The 15,952-nt window shown below is 44.6% G+C and overlaps 1 protein-coding gene and 1 long non-coding RNA gene across 14 annotated transcripts in view; one reads left to right on the forward strand and one right to left on the reverse strand.

Annotated features, from left to right (window-relative positions):
• The window catches only part of LOC118598258, a 3,039-nt gene extending 1,686 nt beyond the window's left edge, over positions 1-1,353 (reverse strand). The window contains exon 1 of the long non-coding RNA XR_004947380.1: positions 1,260-1,353. This is a non-coding gene — a long non-coding RNA (uncharacterized LOC118598258). The remainder of the gene's footprint in view (positions 1-1,259) is intronic.
• Positions 1-15,952, forward strand: part of lrrfip1b (leucine rich repeat (in FLII) interacting protein 1b) — a 19,460-nt gene that overhangs the window by 1,154 nt on the left and 2,354 nt on the right. The window contains exons 2-18 of one of the 13 annotated variants that reach the window (XM_024265489.2): positions 345-431; positions 1,296-1,313; positions 1,506-1,553; positions 2,315-2,359; positions 2,546-2,596; positions 3,585-3,662; positions 4,080-4,115; positions 7,272-7,397; positions 7,548-7,718; positions 7,793-7,885; positions 8,848-8,940; positions 10,108-10,200; positions 10,504-10,636; positions 14,046-14,095; positions 14,167-14,272; positions 14,352-14,431; positions 14,857-14,961. In XM_024265489.2, coding sequence (XP_024121257.1) covers positions 345-431; positions 1,296-1,313; positions 1,506-1,553; positions 2,315-2,359; positions 2,546-2,596; positions 3,585-3,662; positions 4,080-4,115; positions 7,272-7,397; positions 7,548-7,718; positions 7,793-7,885; positions 8,848-8,940; positions 10,108-10,200; positions 10,504-10,636; positions 14,046-14,095; positions 14,167-14,272; positions 14,352-14,431; positions 14,857-14,961 — 1,413 coding nt within the window. Of the gene's footprint in view, positions 1-344; positions 432-1,295; positions 1,314-1,505; positions 1,554-2,314; positions 2,360-2,545; positions 2,597-3,584; positions 3,663-4,079; positions 4,116-7,271; positions 7,398-7,547; positions 7,719-7,792; positions 7,886-8,847; positions 8,941-9,045; positions 9,197-9,253; positions 10,201-10,503; positions 10,637-10,831; positions 13,683-14,045; positions 14,096-14,166; positions 14,273-14,351; positions 14,432-14,856; positions 14,962-15,952 lie in introns of those variants that run through there. The other 12 variants (XM_024265480.2, XM_024265482.2, XM_024265481.2 and 9 more) reach the window with 12 other exon arrangements.

A 15,952-nucleotide genomic window follows, 5' to 3' on the forward strand; every position in this document is an offset into this window, starting at 1 on the left:
CACCCCCGCGACCCCGAAAGGGACTAATGGTGAAGAAGATAAATAATGAATGAATTGAAATTCAGGAAAATAGATCCTGAAATGCATCTGCTTGAAGGATCCCGTCCAATTAAAATGATAAGGTGGTAACACAGAGGGAGAGAAAAGCTGAGGGGGGGCAGTGGAGGTGATGAGTTCACTCATTCATCATCTCTGCTGCCCACCCGGACTGAGGGTTACCTGCAGCTGAGCTACTTGGCTCTGCCTTCAACTCAGACTAACAGGAGTATTGATTCATCCAGTGTTTGTGTCAGTAATGATCTAATTATTGATCAGTGACAGATTTGAATGACGTGTGTGTGCAGGCCGAGACTAGGCTGGCGATGAAGCGAGCGGCGAGAGCCGAGGCCCGAGAGATTCGGATGAAGGAGCTGGAGAGACAACAAAAGGAGGTTAGCCGACATTTGATCTAACATGATGCTTCCACTGATGACATCAGCGGCGATGCAGCTGTTAATGCCATCAGATTACAATCCTGACCGGGGTCAGAACCAGTTTGAAGCAGGTGAGGTACTGACCTCAAATCAGAGCTGCCTGTGAAGCAGCAGGTCAGCTGACAGTCATGTGACTGCAGTTCAAAGGTGGCACAGAAGGAGTAAACAGTGCTCTTTCTCAGCTGGCTGCTGTGGTAAGTCTACTTCCAAAAACTCTCTTGTTTACTGCTCCGTTCTTTCCAACCCGGCGGTTGTCGGACACGTCAGAACCCTGAAAGGTTCTGGTGCTCTTCTTACTGAACTGAGACATAAATGTTTTAAAAAGGAGAGAAGACAGAAGCTCCTGATTGATGTGGTCAGAAGGTCACGGGACAGCAGATAAGCTGCAACACCAGAAAAGTTCTCTTAGCTCCATTTTCCTGTTGATCAAACTAGCTCTTATTTTGATGGGAAACAAACAGGAAGTCAGGGCTGTTCATCAACAGGTCATCTGACATTCATTTAGACCACAACATCATGAGTTCAGACATTATTTGTCCTCAGCAGAGCTCTGCTGAGGACAAAGGAACCTCTGACAGACTTGATGGTCCTAGACACAACAGGTGTGCTTCACAGGTGAAGCTGAACAGGGTTAACTGCTCCAATAAAAGGCTAGAAGAAGAGGAGGAGTATCAGGTGAATGTGACTGCAGGTGTTCATAACCTAACAATATGACTACTGTAACCTAACAAATGTGACGGTGTGTGATGAACCTTGAGCAGGTGAGCTGATGAGCTCCTCACTCACCTGTGCGTCTCCTTTCTGTCTCCTTCTCTCCTGCAGCTGTTTCTTAGTCACAAGGTAGGCTGACCCTTCTAAATCAGCTTCAGTCATCTGTCGCTGTGATTGGATTGTTCTCCAGAGGGTCTGAACGGTGGGTGGGGCCACAATTCACTCACAAGCCCCACCCCTCCCAGCTGGAGAAGAACTCAAACACAGCAGAATCAAACATGTGACCACAGCTTGCTTTCTGAGGCGGAGTCTCTCCTTCAGAGGTGTTACGGCGTGGAGAACAAGTGGGGGCACATCGAGCAGTGGATGGTAGGACCTGCTGCATGGGGGTGGGGGGTGGGGGCATGCTGCATGCAGAGGTGGAAGACCCCTTGCATGCAGTTGGGGGGTTTCTGGATGCAAAGGGGAGAAGACCTGCTGCATGTGTGTGTTGAGGGGGCGTTAAAAGGAGCAGTACAATACAGCAGCTTCAGCCCTTGAACATGTACACCTCCTGCAGGAGGACAATCCTCTTCTGCCAACATCAACTCTGCAGTACATGCACGATGTGCAGCATGTCACAAGCAGCTGCGCAGTCGCTGTCGTCCACCTGCTCTGGTGATGCCATCATGACATCACCACCAGCAGTAGTCACGTTCTGACCCAGTTCTGTACAGCTCCTCTAAACCAGAACAATCTGTGTTCATCTCATAGAGGGGGTGTTTGTTATGCATGAGAAATGTGTCCATGTGGATCAGCGGTTAATCCTGTCTGAGACCTGATTAGTTCGTGGGCCCTTCACTGTTCAGGAAATGTCAGAGAACTGTGTTTACATTTACAGTTTGCTGAATGAGCTGCAGGAAAACCTAAATGTCTCTTATTAATGGTGAAGGTGTGCATGTGTTTGTGCATGATCGTGTACCTCGTGTTCCTCCTCTGTGGACTACTCTCGCCTGTCAGGAGTACAGTTGGAGATGAAGAGACTTTTCTCTTCCTTTACTCCACTCCTCTCACCTGTGACTCCTCTCACCACCTTCCCCTTTCTCCCCCTTCTCTCACCTCCTTCTCCTCTAACCTCCTTCTCTTTGCAGGAGGACACTGAGCGCTACTCTCGCTTCTCTCGGAGACACACTTCGGTCTGCACCTCTTTTTTTCCTTCTTGTTGCTGCAGTTACCTGTACAGGTGTCAATGGCAAAGACTAAGCTCTGTTGCCATTGACGATTCAAACCTGTGATGTCAGGAGTGGGCGTGGTCAGAAATGTATTGAAGGTGCAGACGCAGTCGTCATCCGGGCTCACTGTTCTTTGTTTCCTGTCTGTAGGTGTCGGACGATGAAGAAAAGATGTCTGTTGGAAGCCGCAGCAGCCTTAGGGTGAGTCGGACCCAATCAGAACGAGTCAGTTCTGCTGTGTTAGATACTGACAGAATCAGATCCAAAGTGCTGCAGGGTCAAAGGTCATGTGAGCCAGACTGATGAGAATGAAGTTAGTTTCTGATCGTCATGCTGAGACAGGACGATTGTTACCAAAATAAAACGACCAACTGAAAACTTGATTTATAGCTGAAGACGTTTGACACGTCATATTTGGTTTTGATTCTTTCATGAAAACTAAAAGATCTTTGTATATGAACAATAACAGCAACAAAAACATCTCATCTGACTTCATGTAGAGAACCATGGGTCAGCAGGGTCCTGTCTGCTACTTTGTCCTCCAGATGCTGCCTATATGGGGGCGCTATTGCAGATTATCTGCCTCCATCTACCCTCCACTGCATCTTCCCCCCCATGTTGTCCTTCATTCATGAACCTCCTCTTTCAATGCCCACCTGACCTCCTCACAGCAGACATTTGGGTTCTCTTTCTCTGAATCCAAACTCTTCCTCACAAATGTTCTTTTGACCTCAAGGCATGCTCCACCACTGTTTCCCAGAACTTCATTGTGACTCACCCTCTATTCATCTTTAGTTCCTAAACTAAGAACATCTCGGTTGTTCTAAAGAATGGAGCCAGAACTTATCCAATTCCATTCCTCAGACATCCTTTGAAAACCTCAGTCAGAACCTCGACTTCTGCGTTTCCTACACACCTTCTGATCTCCTCAGATAGTCAGGACCAGCCGCGTTCATTAAGCAGGTTCCTCACTGTTTCTGAAGCCTCCAGCTGCAGTTCTGGCTTGTGACATCACTTCCTGTTCAGTAGATCTGGCTTGGTTCTCTCAAGTCTGCTAACCTGCAGTTCTGGCTGGACTGACTGGGTCTCTCTGACTAATAGAACCTTATTCTCTATGTTCTGTCATTACTTCTGTCTTCTCCTCCTCTTCTGCTTTTGTATCTGTTTCTCCTGTCGTTTTGCCTTCCAGCCCTCAGACTACAGCAGCTTCCTGGGTTCTGGTTCCCGGGCCTCCTCCAGGGCCAGCTCAGCTCGTGCCAGCCCTGTGGTGAGCCTCCTGTCTGGGTTTGTCTCTTTGTGTTTCTGATTCCACCTGCTGGCCATTTACACTCAGAACCTCCAGATTCTAATCAAGTTCTAAAACATTCTCCTTTGGTTGCGGAGGATCCTCAACAATATCTCAAAGTTCTTTCTCATGTCTCCTTAAGGACTCTTCATTTTCTCCATCTGGTTGTAACATGTGATGCCTGAAAGTCCATAACTAGCTATAACGGGGAACAGTGTTAACCCAGGAGTGACTTCAGAGTGTGGTTCTGAAGAAAACCCACTCAGAACCTTTGACAGCTTTGGCTTTTGCAGAACTAGAATCAGACTTGGATCCACAGATGAAGTCAGAGTGGGTCACCGGGTCCACAGCAGACACACAGGTGTGGGTCGGTTCACTAAAGTGTGGTTCTGTGTTCAGGTGGAAGAGAGGACGGACCGGGACTTCATGGACAAAGTAAGCTTCACTTCAGTCAGTTCAACAAAAATTTAGATCAATTTAAATGTCTAATTTTGATATTTTCCAACAAAATACACTGCCTGGCCAAAAAAATAGTCGCCACCAAAAAAAAAGGGTCATACACTCTAATATTTGGTTGGACCGCCTTTAGCTTTGATTACGGCACACATGCGCTGTGGCATTGTTTGGATAAGCTTCAGCAATGTCACAAGATTTATTTCCATCCAGTGTTGCATTAATTTTTCACCAAGATCTTGCATTGATGATGGTAGAATCTGAGCGCTGCCCAAAGCCTTCTCCAGCACATCCCAAAGATTCTCAATGGGGTTAAGGTCTGGACTCTGGTGGCCAATCCATGTGTGAAAATGATGTCTCGTGCTCCCTGTACCAGTCTTTCACAATCTGAGCCCGATGAATACTGCCATTGTCATCTGGGAATATGCCCATCAGGGAAGAAGAAATCCATTGATGGAATAACCTGCTCATTCAGTATATTCAGGTAGTCAGCTGACCTCATTCTTTGAGCACATACTGTTGCTGAACCCAGACCTGACCAACTGCAGCAACCCCAGATCATAACACTGCCCCCACAGGCGTGTAAAGTAGGCACTAGGCATGATGGGTGCATCACATCCCCTGCCTCTCTTCTCACCCTGCTGCGCCCATCACTCTGGAACAGGGTAAATCTGGACTCATCAGACCACATGACCTTCTTCCATTGCTCTAGAGTCCAATCTTTATGCTCCCAAGCAAACTGAAGCCTTTTTTTCCCGTTAGCCTCACTGATTAGTGGTTTTCTTAAGGCTACACAGCTGTTCAGTCCCAATCCCTTGAGTCCCCTATGCATTGTTTGCTCTTACTTTCACTATTAAACAGAGCCCTGAGTTCTACTGTTGTTTTTCTTACATTTGATCTCCCCAAACGTTGAAGCGATCGCCGATCACCATCATTCAGGGTTTTCTTCCAGCCACATTTCTTCCTGGAAGGCGATGGGTCCCAACTATCCTTCCAGTTTTTAATAATACGTTGGCCAGTTCTTAACCCAATTTTAGTAGTTTCTGCAATCTCCTGAGATGTTTTCTCTGCTTGATGCATGCATTCTTTAACAGACTAACATCTTTTCCACGACCACAGGATGTGTCTTTCCAAATGGCTGTTTAGGAAATGAGAAGCAACTCATTGCACCAGTTGGGTTTAAATAACTTGTTGGCAACGTTTGCCTTTTTGAAACACCAAACACCCCACGCTCACAAAACACTATCAGGTACTGTATGATCATGTGACTTCTGGGGATGAAACGTAGCTCTATTAGAACATTAAAACCTGTTCAACAGAACCTTTTATGTGTAAATGAACTTTGAAGTGACTTTCAGATTACTGATCGTACTCTCATCTGATGATGAGGAGCTTCTTCCTTCTTCATGGAGCGATAGCGGCGTGCGCTAACGGTAACCTCGCCTCTGTTGAGACGTAGGAAAGGAATCATGTCTCAGACTGAGTCTACCTGAAAATTACATTTACACAAGTTTAGAAACACTCGGCTGTGGAGTAACTGAAACACAACTAACGGGTCATAAAGATAAAGACAGTGATCATCAGACGTGTCTTTCATGCTAGCTAGCATTAGCCCAAATGAAAAGTGACAACGGTATTCTCAAGTAATTTTGTAAATTCAGTTCTGAAGTTTTTTTCTTGGCTGCACGGAACCGGAGGAAAGGTTAAGGTTAGGATTACGGTTCCGGTTCGTGTTTATGCTCCAATCAGGGCTGCAGCAGCGCTTCATGCTGTAGTTGCATGACAGCTAACAGGACTTCATTAAATACTGTGACATTTAGCTTTGGAGTCACATAAAATACACGAATCAATGCAGCGATCTTGACTGCACTATAACGTGTCGCCAACATGAATGTCCTTCAGTTTTAGAGCTGGTCGCACGTTAACCTGCGCTAAAAACATTAGCATTAGCAAGTTACCTTCGAAGGTTGCTTTGTCGGACGACAAAACAATTTAAAATCTTTTTGCATTTTTGTTTTGGGGGTATTTGGGGGTATTTTAGGGGGTATTTTACTAAAACAAACAATGCGCCTAACATCATTTATAGTGACTCTTGTTAGCTCCAAAAGACATATTTTAAAGTCCAAATACTCCGCTATTTCCACATAAACAACAGCCCACATCTCCAACCGGAAAGGACTGAGCATTCAAAGGCTGAATGCGGAAGTAGGTCGTGCATATAGCCCATAGGAGGCTCGTACCTATTTGCTTAGTTAAATCCAGGAAGTGTAGTTTTCACCTTTTTAGTTAGTCTAGTTGTTTTTACAATGAGAATGAGTTTGACTTCATCGTTGCACATCCTCCCATTCCACTTCATGAATGGTTGTGTGAGAAGGTTGGGCAGTTGGAGAACGGCCTTCAGACTGATCCCCAAATTGTATTTTATTAAGCCCCTGTTCCTTCCAGTTAGGCAGGATGCAAAGCAGAGGAAATTGATTCCCCCAGGCCAACCCCCCCTCAGACTCCCAACACATACACAGGGGAACCAAGTAAGGGCTGCATGAGGCCATTGGCAAGAGCTCTTGTTAGGACAGAAGGGACTGAAGCACCAGACTGGGCTGAGCCCCCCACCACCCCCAAGCCCATGAACTGGACTGACAGCCCTGGGTTAGACAGGCAACCCAGCAGAGCTTTACCACCAAATATGTAAACTGAAGGCCCTCTACCAAACTAAGGCCCATAGCAAAGACACATGACCAATTCCCCTGCGCCCACAATAATTCACACACATGGCACCTGTGCTAGCATGAAAGGCGCTAACCAGACCCTCTACTTCTGCACCACACCCACCAGGTGGTCTGGCTAGGGCCTTGCATGGCAGTTCTCACGTGTGTGTGAATGTGCGTTACTTGTCATCTGATGTGCTTTTTACAGGCAGACACTGAACCGGTTCAATTTTTTTACTTCAAGTTACTCAGTTTAGTCTTTAAAGGTCATGGACATTATGTAAGGTAGAAACTTTTTGTCACTAGATCCAATTATACCAGACAATGAGTCAATTATTGAAAATACTGTGACATCAAGAAGTCTGAGAATTGGGGTTCTGGTCTGTCTAACCCAGAACTGAAACTGTAAATACTACATCTGTGTCTGTCTCAGGGCTCCAGGACCGCATCAACACTGTCAGCAGCCACTCTGGCCTCTTTGGCTGGGGTTTCATCTCGCAGAGAAAGCTGCGACACGTCCTTTTCCCTGGAGATGGAGGCGTCACTCAGAGAGATGAAGGTACAGCTGGATCTGATCTGGACCTGATCTGAACCTGGTCCGGGTCTGATCTGTCCACATCCATTCTGAAATGAAATCAGATTTTAAGAGACTTTTTTAGAAATAGCCTCTTAAATCAACTGATTCAAATGGTTCCTTACAACTTTTCAGGACTCGCTGACAGAGGCAGAGGAGAGGTACCGCCGGGCAATGGTGTCTAACGCTCAGCTGCACAATGACAAGACTACACTGATGTACCAGGTAGAGACGCTGCGGGAAGAGCTCAGCGACACAGAGGAGCTGCTGTGGGAGGCCCGACGGCACAGCGACAACACCAGCAAGGTCACACAACAGCGTGATGGCACCACAGGCAGCTCTAGGATGTTTGAGACTTAGTTAAACTTGTCTCTCTTCAGGAGCTGGAAAGAGAGCGGCACTCTCACAGCATTCTGAAGCTGCAGTTCAGAGACCTGAAGGACATGCTGAAGCAGACTGAGGAGCTGCTGACGGTACACCTGCTTCATTCATCAGTCTGAATTCTATCCATGGTCACATGCTTTCTACAGTGCTTTCATTAAACTCTAAAAGGAAAAAACAGAAAACCCAGTTCAGCTTTTAAAGGCCTTTGCTGCAAATATTAACACTATGAAATTCTAAATTTAAGAGAGCTGTTTTTTAATGCAAGAAAGCAGAAAAAAATGCAAAAGCAGAGCATCTGCACCAGAACAGGTTTAAGTCCCACTCCCAGCATCTTTGGATCTTTTTTAAAGCGTTCCCAGTCGTCTTTTAACTATGATCATGATATTTTTAGCCAAATCAAAAAACCTGTGTTGTATTCTTGGACATAGTTTCAGCAGACCGGGAGGAGTTCATTCGAAATTCACCTCTGAGTTGTAGGCGAAGGAGGGAGCTTGTGGCCCGCTGCAAATACAATCTTTTTCAAACAGCATTTTTGTGTCCAATCCTAAATCCTGATTCACGATTTAGTAATGTTTAGTCCTCCATCATCAGAAAAATGCTTCAAGGGCGTTAAAAACCTCATTTTCATGGGAGTGGGTCTTTAAGAGTTTCATGAAGCATCAGTTATTGTTGGCTTGCCACCATCACACGCTAAGCCTGACACAAAAGGACTGTAGTACAGCTGTAAATATAATTTCGTGTTTTTCCATAGTATTCTTTCTACGGCCAAATGTGTTTGTGGTTGTTTGTTAAAATCAGATTCAAACTTCAATGAAAAGACCCTTCATGCTTCAACTAACAAGAACTACCTCTTGCTTTCTTCCTTTTACTGCTTCACTGCTGTCACCTCTTGCTGCCCAATGATGCCTACTACTCTATGACGCCACCTACTGGTCTATGACGCCACCTACTGGTCAATGACGCCACCTACTGGTCTGGCATTTTATGATTCCACCTGATTCTCCCATCACTTGCTGACTTGTGGCTCCACCTACTGGTCTGCTGTGGACAGGAAGTGTCTGATTTGCGCCAGAAGAATAGTGCTCACTGTCAGGATGTCTCTGACCTGCAGGAGGCGCTGCAGTGGAAGGAGAAAAAGATTGGGGTACTGTGGTCGTGGTTTTCTTCTTCTGTTTCCAGAGGCAGGAGAAAACTGATCCAGCAGAAGTTTTTCTCTGAATCTCAGGTCACAGTGTGAGATGTAAGATGTTGATGGAGAGAATTATTTCAAAAAATATTGTTTCATAATTTCTGACAAACTCAGACAGATCTAGATCTATCAGTGTTCTGATTCTGCCTCAGAGAAACTCTTCCTGCACGATCAAACACTTCAGTTTTCCTTCACTGACCACTTCATTTTTGTTGCTGCCTGATCTGTTACAGAACCTGATCTGTTACAGCTACCGGATCTGTTACAGCTACCTGATACATCCATGCATGCCCAAGTAGTTACTTCTTCTTTGTGGCCAACATTGCCACAGTTAGCCAATTTATTTCTATTCACTCCCCTAGTTTGGGTATTTTTTTCGTATGTCTGTTGTTCTAAGATTGTAACATTTTAATTCATTATCAAAAAAGAAAAATATGTTAAAAAGATCAGCTCTTCCTCCTTTAAAACTGTCAGGGTCATTTAGACACAGATAACTCCGTGATCACATTAATTAATGCTGTTCTCAACAACAGAGCGTTTCCAGCGACTGGATTACAGCTCCGAAAAATAAATCCAACACTGTATAATCCTGTATTGTTGTCATTACAGACAATGAAAATCTCTATAATACATGATAGAATGACAGCCACACAGCTTGGAGTTATTCTCTCTGTTTGATTGTTTTGATTGATTTTCATATATTGGGACAGGAAAAGAGGAAAAATGAGCAGGTTTTACTCTGAGGAGACATCGCAGCCTGCTGCAGCCCCTTTCCCAATAAGAACATGTCTGTGTTAACGGAGTTCATGAAGTGTCAGTGTCTTACGTTGGGGAGTAAACTGCCATCAAACCAAACAGTGCTAGGTCTTGATCCTTAACATTTCTTTTTTATGTCATTTTTTTTCAACATTAAGACAAACTTTTCGTTATTATAAACATTTTAAGAGGTTATTGTCATTAACATCCAAAGACATACTCTGACCTAAAATGCTTTAGCTGAAGTGACGTGAATAGATGAACTGGATAGCTGTTACTGATAGGGTAGCAACAACGCTTCCTTCACTGTCCACTTCCTGCTTCCTTCACTGTCTACTTCCTGCTTCCCCGGCTCCTCTTCGACAGGCATTAGAACGGCAGAGAGAAATCTCTGACATCATTCGGATCGAGCGTGACCGGCTCAGAGACGAGGTTGTTCATCTGCGAGATTCTCTGAAGGTATTAAGACCACGTTGATGTGCACCATCCTAAAAGTTGTAAATATAATCAACAGCAGCTCAATCTGAGCTACATTTAAAAGTTGTTCTACATTTGAGCACATTTTACAGACAGTTCAGATCACCTTCCTTCCTGTTTAAACCTTGAATTGTGCAAGCGAACTCCCAAACTGAGAGGACTTTCTTTGTTCTTATGTGACGTCATCTGGATGACTGAGATCATTCATTATCTCTTGATCTGATTTATAAACACGTGACTGCAGCTCATCTTCTGTTTTTTTATTTTTTATTTTGTGCTGACCAGAAACATGGATTCGAACCAAGAGATGCCAACGATGGAGTTTCAGTTGAGGGCGGGGCTGAGGATAATGTCAGCACAGAGTCTGGTGGGCAGCTAGCGGAGGAATGGGCTGACAGCAACAGAGAAAGCACGCTTGGTAGGAGCAGATTAAGACCAGTTTCTAACCTCATGTTTGCATGACCTTCTGCATGTTTGAATCAAAGGTAATGTTGTGATCCAGCCCTCTAACACCCCCCCCCCCGAAGACCAAATCCAGTGAGATTAGAAAATCCATTTATTTTCACCGTAATTCTGCAACGCGATTCTCCAATGTTTCCTCGTGATCTTTCAGGAAAAGCGTCCCCGGGTCCGCCAGCAGAGGGCAGGCAACTCTCTCAAGAAGAAATTAAACGTCAGCATGGGAGGGGCGCCAAAGGCTTTCAGCCTCCAAGCTTGACTCCCACTGTTAAAACTGTGAAGCAGAGCATGGAGCACAAACATCAACACAGGCTTGAGGAGACCAAAAAACAAAAGAACAAAAGAGAAAAGAACCCTGCTAGGAGGTGTCCACCAAGACCCGACGGACACCCCCCTGCCAAAACTCCAATGAAAGACCAAACTATTTTAGCTGATGGCACAGGGTCCACTGAGAAAGTTTTCAAATCCAGATTAGTTCCCCCTCGACCTGTTAAAGACATTCTTCTAGACCACAAAACCACGGTACTGAACCTCTCAGCTTCTGGAAGCCGGAACCTTCTTCCTGAAGAGAAGAAACCACCTGCAGAAGAAATGAACTTTTCTGTTGGAGGTGCTGAACAGAGTTTTCCTTTAACTGCTCTGGAGAAAGAAGGACTGATGAGCAGCAGCTGGAGGAGCTCAGTGGAGGATGCTGCTTCTAACATGTCGTCCTTTAGCAAAGAGCAGCAAGAGACATGTGACGTTTGTCTACAGACCCCAGGGAGCTGTCTGAAGGAACGGGAACCGGATGGGATTGATGAAGAAACTGTACAAGAGAAAGTAGGGCCGACAACATGGCCTGCAGGAACTGAAGACAGTTACTTCAGCAGGGAAATCAATCATTTAGGTCATCCTGAAGTTCAGAGCCCTGAAACGAAACTAGAACCTGAAGGGGATGGTCCGCCTCATTCTAGAAGATCAGGAATCAGAAAATCCCTCAAAGATTGGAGGATCCATGAGGCCAGAGCCAATCAAATCCTCAGAGGTTGTTTTGAACAACACTCTGGGCAGGTATCAGACAGCATGTTTGCTGCTCTGAGGAACACTTTTCAAGGAGAACTTCAAGGATTGGTCCATCACTGGGGCTCTGTAACTGAAATGACAAAAGTCTTGTCAGAAGTTCTTATTGCTCTTCACAAGTGGATCATAGATCTGGACCACCTGATGACCGGTGGAGGGGAGTTGGACAGACAGGATGTAGGACCAGAAGGATCAATGAGACATATCTCCAGTCTCTCAGCAGAAGGATGTTTAATGTATTGCAGACCAAATCAACTCCGAGAAGACCCTGCATGTTTGGAAGTTCCCTTCGCTGGGCAGGCTACAGCACTGAAGTCAGATCCAGTGATGCTACAACCTTCTGGATCCACAGACCAGGAAGAGAAACAGACCATACATGAAAATTCCAAGATTAAACGCTCTCAAGAAGAGGATTTTGCAGACCATCCTGCCGTGTCAAAATCTGCTGCTTCAGAGACAGAAAGCTTCACTGAAGATTTTGTCTTTGTTGATTCATACTTTGCTGAACCGCTCAGGTCTAGTGTCAGCAAGTCTAAACCTCACCTGGGTCAACAGCTTGAGTACCATAACTACCATGGTTCCTTCCCACTGTCAGACAACTATTACCATAACAGGCAGCAAAGAACAGAAGATGGGAATCTTCATGCCGGACAAAGTTCTAAGGTCAGGAGGCTAATTGAGACGACCGCAGAGGAAATCAAAGCCATGGCGGTGCCAGAGCTTGTGTTGGTTAGTCTACAGGAAGGAAGACAGCTCAACAGACCATCCTCGTTGAATTGCAGCTCTCCAGAAGAGCAACTGTCTGGAGAGATGGACAGCTGTGAGGAGGCAGATGAGGAGCAGGGTCCACCACCCAGAGAAACACCTGGGATCAGAAGCAAGACTCTGAATGAGAAGGAAGTTCAACCAGAGAGCAGCACAAAGCCAGAAGGGGATCAGGAAGGAGGACCACTGGACCATAGGAGGGAAGAAGACACTGACTGCAAGCTCTCGTGAGGTCTTTGATCCTCAGCTTTTGGTGCTGTTCAGGATCCAACCTTTATCCATTAACTGATGCTCAACAATCCTCCATCGTTTTAACCATCCAACCAAGACACCCTAAGCAACCCAACCCTAAAAGTTTGAAACGTCAAACATGAGCCAACCTTCATTACTTCAACCAACCCTCGAAGTTCAAACCATCCAACCATGACACCTTAATCCTTCCGCTCTCTTTGGGGTCCAGATGACCCCACTTTTAATGTAAACAGGCCAAGGAGAGCGGAAGGGTTAAACACTCCAACCATCGACGTTTAGACTATTATACCTTTAATCATCTAACCTTAAACTATCTTTCAACCTTCAACTATGTGATCATCATCCAACCTTCAAAACTTCTATCATACAACCCTCCATCCAGCAACCATCAAACCATTCAAACCAGCTACTGTTAAACCCTCAATCATCAAACTTCAAACCTTCAAAAACCATCCAACCCTCAAATTATCAGCCATCATCCAACCTGTAAAACCTTCAAGCATCCAACCCTCAAACTTTTCAACACTTCAATTCTTGATCATCAAACCTTCAGCTGTTATGTAATCATCAAACTTTTTAAACCCCCACCTCTATAACCTTTGATTATCATCTAACCCAAACATTAGATTCCAAACTCTAACCCTAAAACCATCATTCAACCCAAAACCCTAAACCACCATCCAACCTTCCACCATACAGGCTTCCCCACCCACTAGTTATGAAGTTATCAGGAATGGACAGAGACTTTTAAATCCTCTTAAAAGACTTAATGATAATTTGTTTAAATTCTGTGATGGAAAGATGTAAGCTCACATGATGTATAAAGCAAGGATTGTTTTGTTGGTAAAAATATTCAATTTATTTACGTCTATCAGTTTATTGGATGATATTCTTTAAATCAATAAAATAGAAGAAATATTTATTCAAAATGTGTGCCTTGTGGTTTCTCACAGTCATTGTCATGACACTTTTCAAAAAGACCTCTAGATAAACATATTCCAGAGAACAGAGTAATGGTAAGAAAAGGTACATATTGTGTTTTAACGTAACTGTGAAACTGGTTTTCTGTTCATTCCAGAAGATGGATTTGTTTTGATCACTGTTTTCAAGTCTGAATCTTTCTGAATTTCGGCTGCTGGATTATCTCAAGGATGTTTTTATTCAATTGTAGCTGTAATGGCTGACATATTCAGGCGGTAAACAGCATTTTCATGAAATGATGAAGACTGAACATGTTAGTCAATGGTTTTCAATGACAGATGATGGTTTTCACTGGTTTTGCTGCGTTTCAGAACGCCATCTGAAGAAACTGTTTGAGGAAAGAGAAAGTCTTCGAGACGAGGTGAGGCCCCAACATGCAAGACTGATGATCCTCATGCCAATAACCTAAGAGGAGCCTTACCTTTGGTACAGGTCAGGCTGCTGCAGTCTCAGCTGGATCAGAGGAGTGCCACGGTCCAGGAGTCAGAGGAGCGATCTCTAGAGAATGGGCTCGATTCCCATGTCCTGGAGCTGCAGCGTGAGTTTCTTTTCACCTGAAGTTCTCAGAGGTTTTTCAGAGTGATAGAGATGTTTTGGTTTTCCTCTGATCCTTTCAGGAGAGGCCAATCGACAAATCAGTGAGCTGAAATTCAAACTAGTAAAGGCGGAGCAGGAGGTCACGGCTCTAGAACAGAATGTGAGTTTTTGCAGCTTGGTCTGAGTGAAGACAACACAAACAGCTTCCTCATCGCTCAGATGGTGTTTGGTTAAGAGGCTTCAACAAAAATGAGGCTTCAGGACTCCAGTCCAACACCAAAAAAAGGCTGCAAAAGTCCAGCAAGGTTTTAGGATTTCATAAACAAATGCAGATAAATGATGGAAAACAGCAGCTGGAATGAAACAGCAACCAAAGACAGGAGATGGTGTAAAGTCGTTTACATCCAAATTCTCTGGAATATACTTTTATCTAAAAGTCTAACTCTACTTTCAATATTCAGTAGCACAACTTTATTAAATATTTGCTTATTATTAGTGACTAAATAATTCCTTAATATTTTGCTACAGTGTCAGGTGTCAGGTAGAACAAACACCTGAGTTCCTCTGAGAGTTGTCTGTGTCCAGGTGGTTCGTCTGGATGGCCAGGTGACTCGCTATAAGACGGCATCTGAGGCTGCAGAGAAAATAGAAGATAGTCTAAAGGTGGACAAGAGAAAACTGCAGAGAGAGGTGAGAGTGCCCCCTTCAGACTGAACCTGCCTCAGAAGTATCTTCTATTGTTTAAAGCCTGTCCTCAAGAGCTGGTGTTTGTTGGGTGGGTTTTTTTCTATCTTTTTGGTGGATCAAACATGATCAAGGTAACAAGTTAAAGGTGAGACGGGTTTCTGGAAAAAACATCCAAACAGTGGCTCTGGAGGAGGACTGCTAGCTTATGGCACCTCACAAGCCAGAGCTATCATTAGCATAGATAAATAAATAAAAAATGACAAGCAATTCTGGAGTTATGCAGTCGTACAGTTTTGAGCATGATAGCATCTCAGACAAGGAAAATGCAGAAATGCAGTTGGTGGGTCTATTTATCTGCAAGTGGATGCATCCGAGTTAGGGCAGAGAAGGAGACTTTGGCCTGCCTTATTGCATCACAAACATGAACTTTTTCAAACCACAGGATTTCATCTGTTCCTGCTCCAACACGATTTCAATAAATACTCAGATAAATACTCCTTATATACACAGCTCACACAAATTAAAGGCACACTTCTTTTATTGGGCCTGGCATGAATTGAATTAAACCTGTCTGATAATGTTCTTGTTAGTTAAGCAGCTGAGGGCCTCGTTAATCAATTTCAGCTGTATTGGTGTTCATAGAATTAACAACAGGTGCACTTCAGTGGCAACAATTAGAAAACCCTCCAAACAGGACTGGTGTTACATGTGGAGGTCATTTCAAGTTTCTCCCTCTTGATCTTTTTTGGCTGGTTTTCCACTCGTGCTGATTTTGGCTTGATAATTATCTCTACTGGCAGTATGAGGAGATTCCTTAACCCTACAGATGTTGGACAGGTTGTCCAACTTCTCCAGGATGGCACATCCACACGTGCTGCAGCAAGAAGGTTTAATGTGTCTCCCAGGACAATCTCCAGAACATGGAGGAGATTTCAGGAGACTGCTGGTTATTCTGGGAGAGCTGGACAGGGCCGTAGAAGGTCCTCAACCCCTC

The sequence above is a fragment of the Oryzias melastigma genome, unplaced genomic scaffold (genome assembly GCF_002922805.2).
Source record: "Oryzias melastigma strain HK-1 unplaced genomic scaffold, ASM292280v2 sc00262, whole genome shotgun sequence".
Lineage (NCBI taxonomy): Eukaryota > Metazoa > Chordata > Actinopteri > Beloniformes > Adrianichthyidae > Oryzias > Oryzias melastigma.